The 16,803-nt window shown below is 40.0% G+C and overlaps 1 protein-coding gene across 2 annotated transcripts; it reads left to right on the top strand.

Moving 5' to 3' along the window:
* Positions 1 to 507: 507 nt before the first annotated feature.
* On the top strand, positions 508 to 16,518 carry wsb1 (WD repeat and SOCS box containing 1). 2 transcript variants are annotated; one of them, XM_036562612.1, is made up of 9 exons: positions 508 to 906; positions 2,489 to 2,657; positions 4,643 to 4,914; positions 7,430 to 7,561; positions 8,434 to 8,534; positions 11,983 to 12,155; positions 12,583 to 12,696; positions 13,439 to 13,546; positions 14,369 to 16,518. In XM_036562612.1, the coding sequence occupies exons 1-9, from the start codon at positions 867 to 869 to the stop codon at positions 14,529 to 14,531; spliced, it is 1,272 nt and encodes a 423-aa protein (XP_036418505.1). In that variant the 5' UTR covers positions 508 to 866; the 3' UTR covers positions 14,532 to 16,518. The 2 variants fall into 2 exon arrangements, with proteins under 2 accessions (XP_036418505.1, XP_036418510.1); XM_036562617.1 differs by lacking the exon at positions 508 to 906 and adding an exon at positions 1,013 to 1,677.
* Positions 16,519 to 16,803: the final 285 nt, after the last annotated feature.

The following is a 16,803-nucleotide window of genomic DNA, read 5'->3' as shown; positions in this document are numbered from 1 at the left end:
CTGGAGCACAAATTCAGAACAACGTATAAAATACCACAGACAAAAAATATGAGCTCACTATACATGTTATTTCACGTTACACGCTGTGTAGCACATTGACACCTGCTAAAATCGTATTTCTTGGCTGAAAACAGGACGTTTCATGTTATAGTAGAAGATTAGGGTTCTGTATTTTTCTCTAGGTGGATGCCTCACTGAATTTTGATAAGACGCTGACATAAGCGAGGGAAAATCATCATTTACGAATTTTCCCTTCAGAATTAAGCGTTTTCTTCTTCGCAAAAAAAAACATTCACGTAATCGCTATGAAATACATAGACGCACAATAACCTGTATTCATTGAGGTCCCTCGCCGCTCAGCCAATCACAGGCTCAGTAGAGCGACTTACGCACGAATCAGAGGGAGGAGCAGCCGCGTCGGCATGGCAACTGTGATGACGTGTCGGTCATAGCCCGCCCATTGGCCCGAGTGTGAAGTGCCTGGAGACCAGCCGCGGCCATTAGAATACAGTGTATACAGGCGTAGACGGCAGCGCGGACCAGGCTCCGAGAAACACTTCTTCGTTTTTGTCGTTGAGTTCGTCCCTTTTCGCCCTAGTCAACGTTAGTGGAAGCGTTTTGTGTTAAGTGACAGCGGTATTGTTTTTTTAGTAAAAGACTACTGTTGTTTTGCTCGTTTTTTGGAATGTATGTCTGCGTTGGCCGGACTCTGAGCTGAGCACTAACCTAGCTAACGCAGCGCCTACGTGCGTCCTCACGCATTCCACAGATTTTCACTCGCCTTGCCTGTCCGAACCCATCCGTTTGAAACACTTCAGTTCGTTAACATACAAAGGCGTGGTTTAAAGAGACTCGTTTCTATTTAGATGGCAAGCTTCCCAGATTTTGTCAACGAAAATGAAATAGGTGAGTTCTACTTTATTTACTGTTTTTTGTCTTTTTTTTGGCGGGGGGGGGGGCAGGTTGTGGTCTACGGCTTGGATAGGGGGAAGGGGCTGGCTAGCTAGGTTAGCTAAATTACAAACTCAGAATTTAGACATTTTCTGTCGTTTTTTGTTAAGTGGGGTTCAGTTTTACTTCTGTGTACACACTGTTAACGTTATTTGTTTGTCTTCGTCTGTTTACATTTTTTAAACCTACACTGTACGTTAACTCTACTGGAGGAGGTGGAGACGCTTTTGACGCTGGCTACCCACGTATCTTAAAGCTAATCCGTCCATTTTAATGTGAGTTTAAAATACGTATTCAGGTTTTTGGCTTCATTGGCTAAGTTTACATACTCTTTTCAGCACACACGCCCATCCTGGATTGAACTACGACCGCCTGCTCCATTTCTGCTCCATTTCTGCTCCATCCCCCCACTCGCATTCGCCACTTCCGAGTGTAACTATCGTTAACCTTAGTCTGCTCTGGGCGGGACTGCGCCAGGATGACTCACACGTATTTACCAACACAGTAACGGATAATCATTAGCTAACTTTGATAAGTGGGTCCGTTGCGTTATCTTTAATAATTGACCTCAGATTATGCTTTTGTTATTGTGTGAAATTTGGCTCGGACGTTTCCGAGTCAACATCCTTTAAACTAGCTCTGTAAGACCTGCGCCAGAAGAGTCAGATTCAAAGCGACGGCATTTCAGGGTTAAAGGGGAACTCTGCCGATTAAAGCATAGTGATAGTACGTCTGCATTAGTCTGCCGCTGAAATGTAAACGAACTCATTGAGTGGTCTGACATGAAATGGTTAATTGTAGAGAAATGTACCTACTTTGATTTCTTTACAGTGGTGGTGATGGGAACCAGGATTCACGATGTCTGTAACACAAATATAACCATCTTATTTCTTATTCAAAATGACCACTGAGCCTTCACGTGACTTTTCATTGTTTAAAATGTAATCGTTTACATTGAAAATATGAAACAAATGTTTTCTTTGTTGACTTTCTTGACCCACAGTGCCCTGCATGTACCACTTAGCCATAAATGGATTGGTTTAATTGCAAAACTATCGTAGAACAACGTCTTAGTCATCAGGCAGAGTATTGTAGTTACTTATTTCATATAGTAGCTTTCTGTGCTGCCGTAGCTTTCAGACGGACTAATTCTTCGGACGTCTGGTTCCTATCACCACCACTGTAAACAATTCGGATTCTACGAGTTTGTCTAGAACGGAGCATTTGACATTAAACCACTCTGAATGAGTTTGTTTACTTATTAAATATTGAATTAATGTAAGGAAAATTTGTGAAATTGATGAAGAAGTAGGTGAAAAAAATCAAGATGTTTCTTTTGCTTCATTGTATTATTTGTTATTTCTGAAACATCTCTCCATGTTAGCTTCTCCTTGGGCTTATTTTTTGGTTCAAACTTCCCCCTTCTTCTCAGAAATGTGGGAAAAAAGGGAAAACAGATCCTAGATAAGGATGAGAATCTCTGAGAATTTTGTTGAAGACCACAGGAATTTGTCATTTACTGTGTCTCCCCTTCAAGGTAAAGCTAAGTTCATTGGAGAACTTTTAGCTCCTGTTGCTCCCTTTGACCAGAAGTCAGGACGGGAGACGTGGACTGTAGCTTTTGCACCTGATGGTTCCTATTTCGCTTGGTCTCAAGGGCATCGCATCGTGAGGCTTGTACCGTGGTCAAAATGCATAACAAACTTGTGAGTACATGCAACTTTTTCATATACCCACAGTGCCCATGTTCTTTCTGTAGTGCTGAGTTCTGCAGTTAAACTGCACTTTATCTGTAGTCATTCAAGAAATTGTACACTTACCAGAATACCCATTGTCCTGAGCTAAAATTGGGTTCATTCCTCTGTCTTGTGTCTAAATACTTGAGGTTAAAGTGCTCTTGGCTGTGTTTGTTTGAGTTGGCAGTTTTCTGTTCTTTGTTAAGCCTCTGAATAAACTTTCATGAACCACAGGTTATAACTGAAGTAGAGTGCGCCCAGTTATTTACAAATCTTCCATCTAACTTGGGTCATCAACTTACTCGTTAAGTCACTAAGGTTTTCTTTCATTTTAGCAGTTTTTAACAGTTGCATACTGGCTCTAAAAAGTTCCTTTACTACCAAATATGCCATCATTCTCAGGCTGTTTGACCATGCGAGTGCTTACTTTAGTGCATAGTGATTGGTTTAACACAAAGCTAACCATCAGTGAATTCTAGTAAATCTTTATCAAAGGGAATTACAGTTATTGAGTAATTTTTTAGCGCAAAGGAAAACAGTCAGTCTGCAATGTTAAATGCAGTAAAAGAAAGGTATACCGTAGGAGCTATAAAAGTTTGAACTGTAATTCAGTGTATAATATACAACTAGTATGCAGGCAGTCAGATTTTCAGGGTTGTTTTATTGAGTGTTATAATTTACTTGGCTTATCAGAACAGTTTTTGACGTACATGTGAAAGCTTTAGAGACTTCTGGAACTAGTGTTATAAGGAGCATACTCCTCTTTTAGTGAACAAAATGCTTTCTAGACCTCATTATGTTTAACAGAGAAAGATATTATGTCAATTGAGCTACAGAAGGCATTTGGTTGGTGCTGCTAAACTCTTACCCAGGCAAAACTGTGTATTTGTTAAGTTATCTGGCCTTGAACCATACAGGAAGTGAATATGCTCAGTGAAAACACAAAGAAGCTACTGTTCCATTACTGGCTGCCAAGCACACGTGGCACGTATTATCAGCTGCTTTTCTGCAGCATATGCCCTTTTGCTGCACAATAGCCTCTTGTGACATTCCTGAATTTTGAACTGGACTAGTTGAGTTTAATCTGGAGTCTGTGATCACTGAAACTTCATTAGCACTTTTAGAAAACTTAAGGTGTATCATTCATGATGCATCAACCCAGCTGTTGCAACTCCTCAGCAACTTCCCTACTTTTTTTTTAAACAGAAGCTGTGCATTATATTTGTATAGCACTTGGCTATAAATCTGTCTGAAGGCTGCTTTTATGTACAGTCTTTGGGTAGTTAAGCTGTGCAAAAATGAGAAACAACACAAACAGCAGCTAAATGCACTTTGAGGTGAACAGTGCATGCAACAGAACCAGTAACCTTAATAAAAATGACCTTCTTTGAGCAAGAAATGTACATTGGAGTGTACTCACTCAAAACTCAGATTCTCACTCGACAGTGTGAATCTACAGATTCTGTTGTTAGGGGCCTGCCCCCCCCAAACCCCCGAAATGCACTAGAGGCAAAAGTGACCCATGTGTGAGATTTAATAACAGTCTGTTATGAATCTTTAATTATGGAAGCTAAACATTGTACATCTGCCTGCTTTGTGCCCAAAAGAATACTGCATGTTCATCACAAACTTGGCAAGACTTTCTTGCCAGGATACTGATGCGCAGCTGGGTTAGCTATGATGACGTGGCTTTTATTTGCTTTAAGCCAGGCCCTTGAGGAGCAGGCATTACAGATGTGTAGTATTTTTTTCCTGCAGTAAATACAATAAAGTGTACCATGGTAAAAATTTAGACATATTACCTTACATGAAGCAGCTATGACCTACTATTTCTTATCATAAGGGCAGCATCACCTTGGAGCAAACAGAGTCCTGCTCCTTATTCTGATCACTTAAACATCATCTGTTTCCCTTTCACTCTTCTGCTCCCTCTCGACCCTGTATCCCTCTCGCAGCTCTATGAGGAAGGAGGAGCGGATAAATGGGGCTGGGCCCAGGCGGTTGTCTCGTCAGGGCAGCGAGGGCACCCTGGTGCCCGGGGAGCCCAGAGAACACACCATTGACTGTGGTGACATTGTCTGGGGGCTGGCTTTTGGCTCCTCCGTCCCTGAGAAGCAGAGCCGATGTGTGAACATCGAGTGGCACCGCTTCAAATTTGGCCAAGACCAGCTGCTGCTGGCCACAGGTCTCAACAATGGCCGCATCAAAATCTGGGATGCATATACAGGTAAGGGTTTCTCTTACGATGTAAACAGTAGGGCCCCAAGCAAAAATGAAAATTTTGTCACCAATACAAATTTTAAGGAGCTAAAATTCTGACTAGTAATATCAGCAAATATTATTTTATATTTAGTAATTTGAGTTTTAGATTTTGTTTTTATGCTCTATTAGTTTTTATACCCTAAACAATGTTTGCCTGACTGTTATGACGTGTGTGTGTGTGTGTGTGTATATATATATATATATATATATATATATATATATATATATATATATATATATATAGAACCATTTTCCAACTTTATCACTTAGTATTTAAAGGTCTGTAAATTATCTCTGTTCTGACAACTAGAAAACAGGCTGTTTTTGCAGCTTAGTTTTCATATATAGACTGGAAAGTGAATGGTATATTTTGAAACCTTTGACAATGTTTACATACTACATCAGACTTTTACTTGATAAAACTGAGGTAAATTCAGTTTTCCTGGGCATGGGCACTTTAAATAATGTAAATATAAGACCAAAAGAGTCTAGAATTGATTAATTGTGGTTTCTGTCAATTACCTCTTGTTTTCCCTTCTTTGTTTTTCAAGACATTTCCAATATTCCACTGTAATGTGTATTTTTAACTTGCTCTCCCCTAGTCTTACATAATCAATTCTCTTCATAAAATCTTTTTATTGATTTGACATGTTTTGGTATTTTATCAATCATAGGACTTTGTGTTTTACCAGTTCAGCCTGTATTGCTATAGTAGTAGGTAGTCTTTAAACAGAATGGCATGTAAACAAGAAATCTTCAAATGTAAAAAAAAAAATTTATAATATAAGACAATCCACTAATTATCAGTGCTTTATTGCCAATAGCAGTAAATCTGCAGGACCTTAATATCGTTGACCAACCAATATATCAGTCAGGCCCTAGTAACCAGTGAGCAGTCAGTGCTTTTTGGACTCTGTTTAATCCTATCTTAGTTTGGAAACGTTCAGATGTTCCGTTGGAGATTGGCATTACCTCCTAATAGGTTTTACAGTACTGTAGTGAGTCATGTGCTGCATTCCAGACCTCAACCTTTCCCTCACCAGAAGAGTGAAACTGAGAAATAGTAGCCGTTTATTATAAGACACTGTTTTCTTTCATTGCTCGTTCTGTCCTAAAATGAAAATGTAAAAATTCCCCTTCCCTGGATTTAACAGAAGTGAAATAAGGTCATTATAATTCCGTCCTCCCTCTTTACTGGGTTATGTAACATGTTTACGTGATGGGTTCTAGCATGTCTTCTCATTTTAGGTTTGGCTTCTGTCTCCTTTTTTATCTCTTGGCAAACCTTAATGGCATTGGCCTTCAAGCTCTCTGTTACACATGGTGTTCTGGTAAATCTGTTCAGGAGTATTCAGCACGTCTAGAGCATATCAGTTTATCTCCCTCAGCGCTGAGTGGCCTTAACAGTTGCAGCCCTTCAGAGACAGCTTTGCCAAATCTAAAAGTCTTTCAGCAATGTTGCCTGTTTTTCAGTTAGTTTGGCTGTTTTTTTTGTTTTTTTTTGTGCTGCTATGTATGTGTTTTGATGGATTCCTTGGTTTAAATGTTCTACGGCGATTGTATCAGGAGAAGCGCTACAACCCGGTGTTGACTGTAGAACCAGTTTTCTGTGTGCAGAGGGTGGAGGTTGAGCTCAGAAATTACATCTTTTTCTGGCCTCATTATTTATGACCTGCCAGCTGCACAGTATGCTCATTGGTGGGCAGATTACGTTAAATGGGTAGGCCCCAAAACTGAACTGCTATTGGCTGTCCACAGCTGAGTTAAGTACACCGCCTCCTCTTTATCTCTCTGTAGAGTTACACTGCCCTGAAGCTTCACTGCACACACTCTGCCTTATCTCAGGGTGCTTCATTCCTCTCTCCAAACTTAGCCTGTTTTTGTTGTACATTTCAGAAATCAGATAGTGTTGAGTTGAAGAGTTGACAGTACTTGTGTCATTCAACTGAAACTTGCTAGGAGGGCTGAAGATCCTTTTTCATGCCTGTCAGAAAATGAATAAACACTGTTACCTAAGCTGAAGCTAAATTGTAGGGTTTTAATGTGAATTAGCTTGACAGGTTGCACTCATTGTATTTCTATATCCCTCAAGGCTATTCAGTTCCATGCTTTGAGAAAAGGCTTAGCTCTGTAAATGACCTATTCTCCGGTTAATAAGCTACTATTCACTCACTGGAGGTCAGCTTTTACGATAACAGCTTTTTATTGTTCCCTCATATGGAAAAAGTCTCTTCAAAACCTGTTCTCTTCAGCCTTTTTGCTAGGCTGCTTTTGGTCCAGAAATCAGCCGATGCCATTCCTCAAATACTGTGTTCTGAAAATGTTGATTTTAAGGCTTTCCTTGACGTAGTTATAATTGATTGATGTGGACTTTGTCCAATGAACGCTGCTTGACCAGCAGTTACTTGGCAACAGTGAGCTTTGTTTTTTTCTGTTTTTCTGTTCTGTTTCTCATTGCCACTTTGTTTGCATCTGTCTAGGAAAACTTTTGCTGAACTTGATGGATCACACAGACATTGTGCGAGACCTAACGTTTGCGCCGGATGGCAGCCTTGTGCTGGTCTCTGCTTCCAGAGACAAGACACTACGTGTCTGGGACCTCAAGGACGATGGTGAGGGGGAAAAAAAACAACCTCTTAATCCAAAACTGTTTGTTCCAGACTGTATTCTTGAGAGAACTTGGAAAATACTGTTTAGCTTCAACATTGGCAAGGTAGTCGAGTCCATTTCCTGGCAAGATCATCCGTTTCAGAATTGTGATTTGATCAGGTCTAGTACTGCAGAATTTCAGAAACACCCACAGTTCAGCAAGCCTGTGTTAGAATATTCAGTGGAATGTTTGTTACATCCTCCTTTTCCTGCAATGCTTCAGAGCCTTTCCACCTACTCAAGCGCACGTCACCATATTTCATATCGAGTTCAGATCTAGTTCAGAAGGCCCTTGCTATGTGTCTTCCTGTTTTTTTTGCAATAGACAGTTGGCTGAGGTTAAGCTAGCTACATAGCTCTAATTCAGCACGGGCACCACGAGACCCACTGCGCCTATTAGGAATGTTCTCTGGTTAAGTGTATTAAACTGTTTCTCCAAGGCCATCAAATCTGTTTGTATTCACAGTTTAGGCAAACAGAAAACATCAAGGTTGTATCTACGGTTTGCAGGGACACTATGGAGATTTAGAAATATATATTAAAAAAGACATGTTATTGGGATTGATTTTCAATAACATTTTCATAAAATATACATCAAATAGATACCGCTGAAAAAAAACAAAACAAAAAAAAAACAGCTCATCCATGTATTCTAACATTGCTAACAATAAACCAGTAGACACCACAGTTAGCCCAGTGCAATTTTCATAATGCTAATTAGAGGCTCTTCATTGTTAACAACGTTAGCATTATCATTAGTACCTGAACCATGCCCTTAAATGCACTACCAAAGCCAGGCCACTGTTCTTGATGCAGTTTTGTTTGCCTGTTGCAGGTAACATGGTGAAAGTGCTGCGGGGCCATCAGAACTGGGTCTATTGCAGCGCCTTCTCACCGGACTCATCGGTGCTGTGCTCGGTGGGCGCCGGCAAAGCGGTATGTACCCCATTGTTTATGTCTATTCAGACTTGTATGAGCTGCTTGTGTGTTATTGCCTGTGACTAGTTTTTCAATTGACCAATCAATGAGATTATGAAGTGAATCCTCATCACATAATGCTCGGTGTCATGATCTGCTGCTACAACCCTGCCTATAGTTTCAGTATTGGTGCATATATTTTTTTTTTTGTTTTCATTTGTTCAAATAGTTGTGTGACTGACAGTGTGCATGTGAAATATAGAATTTGGAGAAGTGCCATGGCTTTGCAGTGGACCTGGTGTCCCTCTTCTTAAGATTCCTCCATACTGTTATAGCATCATTGCATCATAAAGTCACTTTATCCATGGCGACGCCTATAGAAGTTATTCATTTCTATGGAGCTAAATAGAATGCTAGTCACATGCTAGTTTTATTTAAACCATCTTTAAGAGCTATGAGACAAAAAAGACAGTTTCCAACAACTTTTGACTTGAGTTAATAGTTGGCAATAAATTTTGGTCTAAATTTATAGATTTTTGAGCCTTTATGGCATTTGTAATTCTTACAGAGAAACAACCAAACAAATGACAAATTAAATTAAAAATAAAAGAAAGAAAAAGAAACAAGACAGTATAAGAAAGCAGTGCTGACCTCAACAGCTGATATTTCTGCCGTTTCTGGCGCTAGCTAGCTCTCCTCCGCTGAGCAGACTGCAGTCGTTGTACTGTGCGGTTGTGTGTGTCCATAAGTGTCTTGCTTTCCCTGTCCCAGGTGGAGGCAGAACTCTGTGTGTGAATGGTATTGAGGGGAAGTGCCGCGCTGACATAGAGCAGCCGGTGCGGAGTACGCAGGGCACGGCTGCCATCGCGGCCCCTGCTGGACGCTCATGTGCCCGTGCCCGCGCCCCAGGGGCTTCCATGCTCCTGTCCGCAGGGGCTTCCTGTACGTAGGTGCTGCTCCATGTCTGTCTACCTCTGCTGTCGCAGTTCATACTCCTTTATTTTAATTCTTCAGTCTATCTAAGAGCAGAAGAGTTGGCTTATATGGCAGAAAAAAATTCTCCTCCCCCTTCCTCCCTATTTCATCCCCACCCTTTGGTCTTTTTTATCTTTTTACTTTTTGGAGGGCCCAACCGATATGAAAGTTTTATGATACCAAATTTAAGGAGCTAAAAATGCAAATGAATAAAAACACTGGACAGTGTAATTTAATAAGGTTAAATGAACCAGGCTTAAGTTCAACAGTGGGTGCACTGTTTGTGTTTTGTGTTCAAATTTACCACTTCAGCCTGCATTGCTGTGCTGAGAAATGACTATTGGCGTAGGAGTTTCTAAAACAGCTGTTATGCAGTCTCTTAATATATCTCATGTTGTCCAAGCATCTCAAATCTTGGGATGAAAAAAAATATAAAACAGGCTGTTTAATATCTGCTTTATCATCAGACTTTTTTGCTAGTACCTATAATTCGGTGGGACCACAATATCGGCCAATATTATCAACCAAACAATATATCGTTCGGGCCCTAATATTTAGTAGCATTTCCATCACCTGCACATCTTTCCCTCCTTTTTAATTCCTCCCCATCAGGCAGTTCGAGCAGACCCCCCATTGGTCCTGTTGTATGTGTAGGAGTCAGGTAGTAGAGAACAGGCCCTCATTAATAGTCTCTCATTAGTGCCCTAGCTCATGGCGCTCACGGATTCGTGGGCCGTGGTGGTCCGCTGCTGGTATGCTCTCTCTTTGGGAAGCAGAGTTCAGACCTTTTTTTTGTTTGTTTTTTTTGTTTTTTTTTGTAACAGAGTTAGCTGCGCAGGGCTTAAAGTATTGTCGGCATCTGTGGAGAATGAAAGGGCTCTTTGTGCCTCGTCAGACTGTCTGCAGTTTGATAATGTCTGCCTTTGTTAGAGCTGCTCTGCAGAAAAATGGAGGACATTAACTTCTGAAAAAAACATGATGTAAGATTTGTTCCCAGTTGCCTCAGAAATGGTCAAAGGGCAGCTGTTGCTTAGTGCACTGCTGCCTGTATAAAGGTGGCAGCATAGACAATTGGATGTGAATAAAACCATGGTTGAAGCATGAATAGCCCAAACTATTTTCTCTGTAATGACTCAGAACTGTTGTCCTCAGCTTACCCAAACTGTGCAAGCAGCAGATGTAGAAGTGCTAGAGACTTCACTGCTTCTTCCTCATGCGCCTGGTGCTATTAACTCCTTGGCAGCCAGATGGACCCTGCTGCTAAAGATTAGCGTTGATTCTTCCATCTGCAGAATGTTCAAATTATTCCTAAACTGAAGCACAGGCTGCGATCTTGGACACTGAAGCCCTTTCATCTCATGGTGCTGTTTAAGAGGGAGGGAAAAATTAGCCTATATGCACTGTTTCAGTAGCCTTACCACCCACACTAACTCAATACTGCCTCAGTTGTAGTTTGGAAACTAGCTGTTGTAATACTATTGCACAGTTTTGCTCAAGTACAATGTATGTAGAACTGAATGTCAACCAGGAATTGAATTCCATCAAAGTGCAAAGAAGTATAAAGGGGCTCTAGGAAAACAAGATAATTTGTTGCAAATGGTTTTTTGTGTTTCTGACTATCATACATTGTGCTGGAGCAAAATAAGCTGTAGAAAAGTACATGGAAGATTATGATCTAAAGAGTTTGTAGTTATCACATAATGCTGTGTAATATGTTTGCCAAAGGCGTCAACCTTTTGGCCATCAAATGTTTTCTTCTCTTGCAGTCTGTCTCCTTGTAGGCCTCCGCCGGCGCGGTGCGAGCCTATTGTAAACTCAAGTGAACTAAAACTCTGAAAGGGGATACCAGTGGAGTAACATTATGTTACCTTAAGTTACTATTTGTTTATATATTTATATTTTTGTATATATTTTTTTTTTACCACTTTTTGTAGTCATCCTTAAAACACATTTGTATTGAAATGTATAGTCTTAGTTTCGTAGTTTGTACTGTAGAAATTTGTTTATTATATTTGTATGTACAGTAATTTATACATACCTTAAAGTAACTTGTACTGTTAGTAGTATTTGTAATAAACATAAGACTGGAAACATCTTGAATATATTGTAGAAGTTATCAGTGATTTTGTTGACAGTACATATATATATATATATATATATATATATATATATATATATATATATATATATATATATATATATATATATGTATGTATGTATGTATGTGTTCAAAGAGTTAGAAATGTGAAGACTGCTCATTGTCCATTGACTTTAACAGTGCCTTGCTGTTTGAATGGCATGTGCTAAGTTTTTCCTTTTGTTTGCTGTATGGCTTAATGATAAAATGACACTGAGCATATACTGATCATGTCTTAATTTGACCTTAATTGTCTCTGTAATTACCTTAAACCAAATTTGTCTGGGTTAATGTAAATGCTGTGCTCTGTGGGCCTTGGATGCTGGGCTATAACCAGCCTGTTTTACTTTACAGGTCTTCCTGTGGAACATGGATAAGTATACTATGATCCGTAAGCTGGAGGGCCACCATAATGATGTGGTGTCCTGTGAGTTTTCTCCTGATGGAGCCCTACTGGCCACAGCTTCCTACGACACCCGCGTCATAGTGTGGGACCCTCACATGGGCACTGTGTTGCTGGAGCTGGGGTAATAATATAATAATAATAATAATAATAATAATAATAATATAATATTACATAATAAAAATCATTAACATATAATTCAGTTGAAAGTGCCTTACAGAGGGTTGAAAACAAAAAGAGATTATGATAAATATAACATCACACAAGGGCAGAATTCAAGAACATTCTTGTAGGAGGAGTGCTGATCTAGAATCAAATTCCTATCTTATTTACTATGACTTTAATGACATGCACAGATCCTACATCAGCACTGCTACTCTGAGAGGTTTCATAAATGCAGACGAAGAACATAAAAGCAACAAGAAAGTAGTCATTTAAAAAAAAAAAAAAGGAAAAAGACATAAAAGATTGCAGATTATTGCATGTTGTCTTGTATTGTGCCCTTTATTCCCCATTCCTGCTGCTCACATTTCTTCATCTTTCTCTTGCAGGCACCTCTTTCCTCCTCCCTCTCCCATATTTGCTGGGGGAGCGAATGACCGCTGGGTTCGCTCCGTGGCTTTCTGTCATGATGGCCAGCATATTGCTAGCATTACTGATGACCGGTAAGAGAACACTAGCTAACTGCATAACCTCACAGTAGAGTTATAGAACACATTTTTCTTTTGGTTTGTCATTTTTCATGACCAGCACTATTAGTCTTTAATTTTGGAAGCACCATAAGCTCTGTAATGATGACAGTGTTTTAAGTGTTAACTGAGCAGGGAAGGAGTTTGTTATTAAGCGTTTTTGTTGCTGGGCCTCACCCCTGGGAAAGAGCACATGTTCCTCACATGACTACCATTAATCACTAAGAGGTGCCCAGACTCTGCCTGTCTCTGCCTCAGCTCTGCTTGCACTCCTTCTTTTGATTGGCTGGTTGCTGAGGAGGGGCTTATCGTATATTGAGGGGTAGGGGCCTGTGGCGAGGCTCAGATTTGGCTGGCAGAAAGAGAGCGATCATTTTGTGCAAGATGTATGACAGACAAAAGGCAGAGCAGTGACCTTGTGGTGTAGCTACTAATATGAAGTTTACATGCACTCAAGGCCTAAAACAGTACAAGCCCAATGACAAGATACTCATGACCTTATCTGGGCTTGACGCTTCTTTTGCGTGGTTCATGATGCACTAAGAAAATCTCGACTGTTTCCCATTTCTGTTTTTAAAGTTTGGCCCAGATTCTGGTGCAGCCCCCAAGTCCAGGGCATAGTAGCAGCTAGTCGCTGTTTTGTTTCTAGCTGAAGTGGTTGAAGATACAGACTTTAATTAGGTAAATCTCACTATGGTCTGCTGTGTCCTTTCTTCAGATTGGTGAGATTCTGGAGCATAGATGAAAAGTCTCCCCAGGCCATTGCATCGCTCACTAATGGTCTCTGCTGTGCCTTCTCCACGGACGGAAGCATTTTAGCTGCTGGGTGAGTTTCTAAGATTCTTCTCATTTTCAAAATTAGTCAGTTGCTCAGCAAGCATTTTCCTTTTCTTTCCTTCCCATTTTCAAGTAACGGATATCTGATTTAATAATCATGTGTTTTAGCAGAACATATGCAGTCATATGCAGAAGTTTGGGGCCCCCAACAAATGACATGTTTTCTTGATTTTCTAAGTGAAGCTAGGCACACATCTGCTACAGAGAACACACTTTTGCATAATTTAATTGCATAATTTAATGTTACTGTTTATTTACTGAATATAACATTTTACAAATTAATAGAAATTGAATAGAACTTATTTCCACAGGTGTTATTATTAAAATTTAGACATGGTTAATTAAATATTGTGTATCAATTAGTTTTTAATGTTTATATTAGCACAAGTAAAATATTAATCATAAGTATGCATATGTCGTAATTAAAACGAAATTCCATATGAAATGTTGTTCGCCTTAAACTTGACAACTTTATCAAAACCTTGAGGAAAAATAATGATCAGACTGGTTCTGTGGCTTTTGTACAGTATGTGGGACTACTGTTCTAGCGGGCTGTCGCATTTTTGCTGCGGGCTCTTTACAGAAGCAAAAGTGTGAGAATGCTCCTAAACTTTCTGGATGTCTGCTTTTATAGTCAGCCCACATTCGGTCCCAGTTCAAGCTGAAGGCACTCTGATTTAGTTTCACCATGATTTATAACATATAACGTTTATGATAGCTTTTTCTATTATGCACGCCCTGTTAATTGTACTCTAAACTTCTTTATGTATGAATGCTAGGCTTTATTTAAATCTCTCTCTTTCTTTTTCAGTTCGCGTGATGGCAGTGTGCATTTCTGGTCATGTCCGCGCAGCATTGCCAGCCTGCAGCATCTGTGTCGCATGGCACTGCGGAGAGTACTGACCACGCAGCAGGTCTACACGCTGTCCATCCCTCAGTGTATGCAGGATTACTTGGCCTACAGGAGCCTGTAGCCCTGTGCACCAGTGAGCATGAGACTGCGCAATGACAAACCAATGAGACATTATTTCTAAGAAGAAAGAAAAAAAAAACAAAAAGGAAAATGAACCAAAAAAAAAGACTGAGAAAAAACAGAAAAAAGAAAAAAAGGTTTCTTCTGTTCACACAGACCTCATGCTGTGCTTAATGAGGTCATTGTTTTGTATTTATTTTTTTTAAGTATTATTACTGCTTGCAGATTTGCCTCTCAGTACTTTTTTTTTTTCTGCCAAGATAGCTGCACCCTCACCCATATCAGGCAGTGGCCTTTAGACAGCCTTATCAGTGTCACTTTTTAAACTTTTTGTTCTTTCATCTTCCTTTTTTTTCCAGCACAACCTCTTGTACGAAACCTTACAATGCAACTCTAAAGAACAGAAGACAGTTGGAATCTCCCCTTTCTGTCAGGAGATGTGAATAGCTGATAATGAAAGCTGAAATGGTGGTTTCTCTTAGGAGTATCTGAGAGAAGTGACCACCGGCAGTACTGTGAGTTGAGTTAGGGAGGTAGCAGAGGAAGGAACTCTGGCCTTAAGTGCCGTTGCTCATCTGGTCATAAATAAAAGGAGTGAATGGTCTTTGTAGACGTAGATGGGTGTGATTTTTAGTGCGTTTGGTGTCTCTTTTTAGGAGTGCATTTAGTAGATCAGGGACGCAGGCAGTGCCTCCCCTCTGTGTGCCTCTTTAGTAGAAAAAAATTCCATACGCTCACGTTCACACTCGAATGCTGCCTCAATAACAACAGCCTTCTATTCATCTCTGCAAAACCTGAGAAGAAAACGTAGTGAACTCATGGATACATGGATATTTTTTTCCTCTTCGATTTGTGTATTTTTACCTGTACAGAAATTTGTAAAGACATGTCATGTTTTATGTGCATTTGTGTATATATATAAATATCTAAATCTGCTTTTTTTTTCATGTTTTCCTCCTGAGTCTAAGACTGAAGGATGCTTGTGTTGCTTTGTGCATAGCTCTCTCTTGTGCTGTGAATCTTAAGTTGAATGACATGAATGTCACATGTTTAGAAGGTTCTAGAAGGATGAGGGTATGAGTTATTAACAAGAAGGAATGTGTTCCCTCTCCTCCATGCAGACTGAAGCTTCCATTAAGGTCCTGCCTACCTATATTTATTGCATATTTATATGTACAGTAATTGTTAGCCATGAGTCAGAATGCTCCTGCATTTTATCTTAATCCTCTGTTGAGCTTCTCCTGTCTGAACAGGGCTAGCATGGTGTCAGTGGAGATGGTTGTCCTGTCTCATCTACCTCCTAGATTCGCTTGAGTAACAATTCAAATGGAGGCTCAGAGCTTATTCACTATAAGATGATGGGAACATTATTAGCTGTGCAGTCATCGATTGTATGGGTGGATGGATCTGGTGTAATGTTTTTCAGTCTGTTTTAGCTGATGGAAGTGAAGAAAAGTGAGAGATCAGTATAAGGGGAATGGTTGCATTTAATCTTTTTCTTTATCTGCAGTTAAACAATCTTGGCAATAACTTGCAATTGTAACCGTTAAAGCTGATGCCAAAGACCTTGGTTTCTTTGTCATATTTGGCACTCAGTATTTTTTTCCCTCTCCCTCCTTCGCTCCCGTCTATATCTGGCTGAAACTTGAAAATCTAATGCATACGTCTTATGGCTGTTTTTTTTATTTTATTCCTGCTCGTAAAAGAATGCTATGTAAGAATAGGCCTTCTCTTTCCAACGTATCTAGGAGGAATGCGTTCAAACTTCAGTGCACTCTCAAACAGTCAGCTGCTATAGCATGAGGTAGTGGTCGTCAATTTATTTCAAGCTCAAAATGTTCAACTTCTTGTTCCTCCTTCGCAAATAAACAATTCTTACATAATGCTGTACACAATAGTAGCAATTGAAGTAGTCAAAGGAATGTACTTTTTCTGTTTTGTTTGTTTTTGCATTTTGTAGTTGAAATAAAGGCTTCTTTCAAATGAAATGGTTTTGTGTCTAATTTAGCAGAATGTAGTGTGTTGGTAGCTCACTCCACACAGCAGGATGCTGACCTAGTCTCTGGCTGTGTACACAGGCAGCACTGAGCATTCACAGCTGTGGTGGCTTCCCGTTGAGGGGGCCCTGCTCCATTGGCCCAAATGGTGAAGAAAATTCCAGATCATCTCACACTCAAGCTTCACAGCAAGATCTCTATAGTTGCTGTTAGTCGGTTCCTCTCGTAGTTGCATACCAGGTCATTAGTCACGAGAAACCAGTATTTCCACAATTT

This window comes from Colossoma macropomum, unplaced genomic scaffold, assembly GCF_904425465.1.
Source record: "Colossoma macropomum unplaced genomic scaffold, Colossoma_macropomum, whole genome shotgun sequence".
NCBI lineage: Eukaryota > Metazoa > Chordata > Actinopteri > Characiformes > Serrasalmidae > Colossoma > Colossoma macropomum.
Note: the sequence above shows the minus strand (reverse complement) of the source record. Positions and strands in the feature narration are given on the sequence as shown.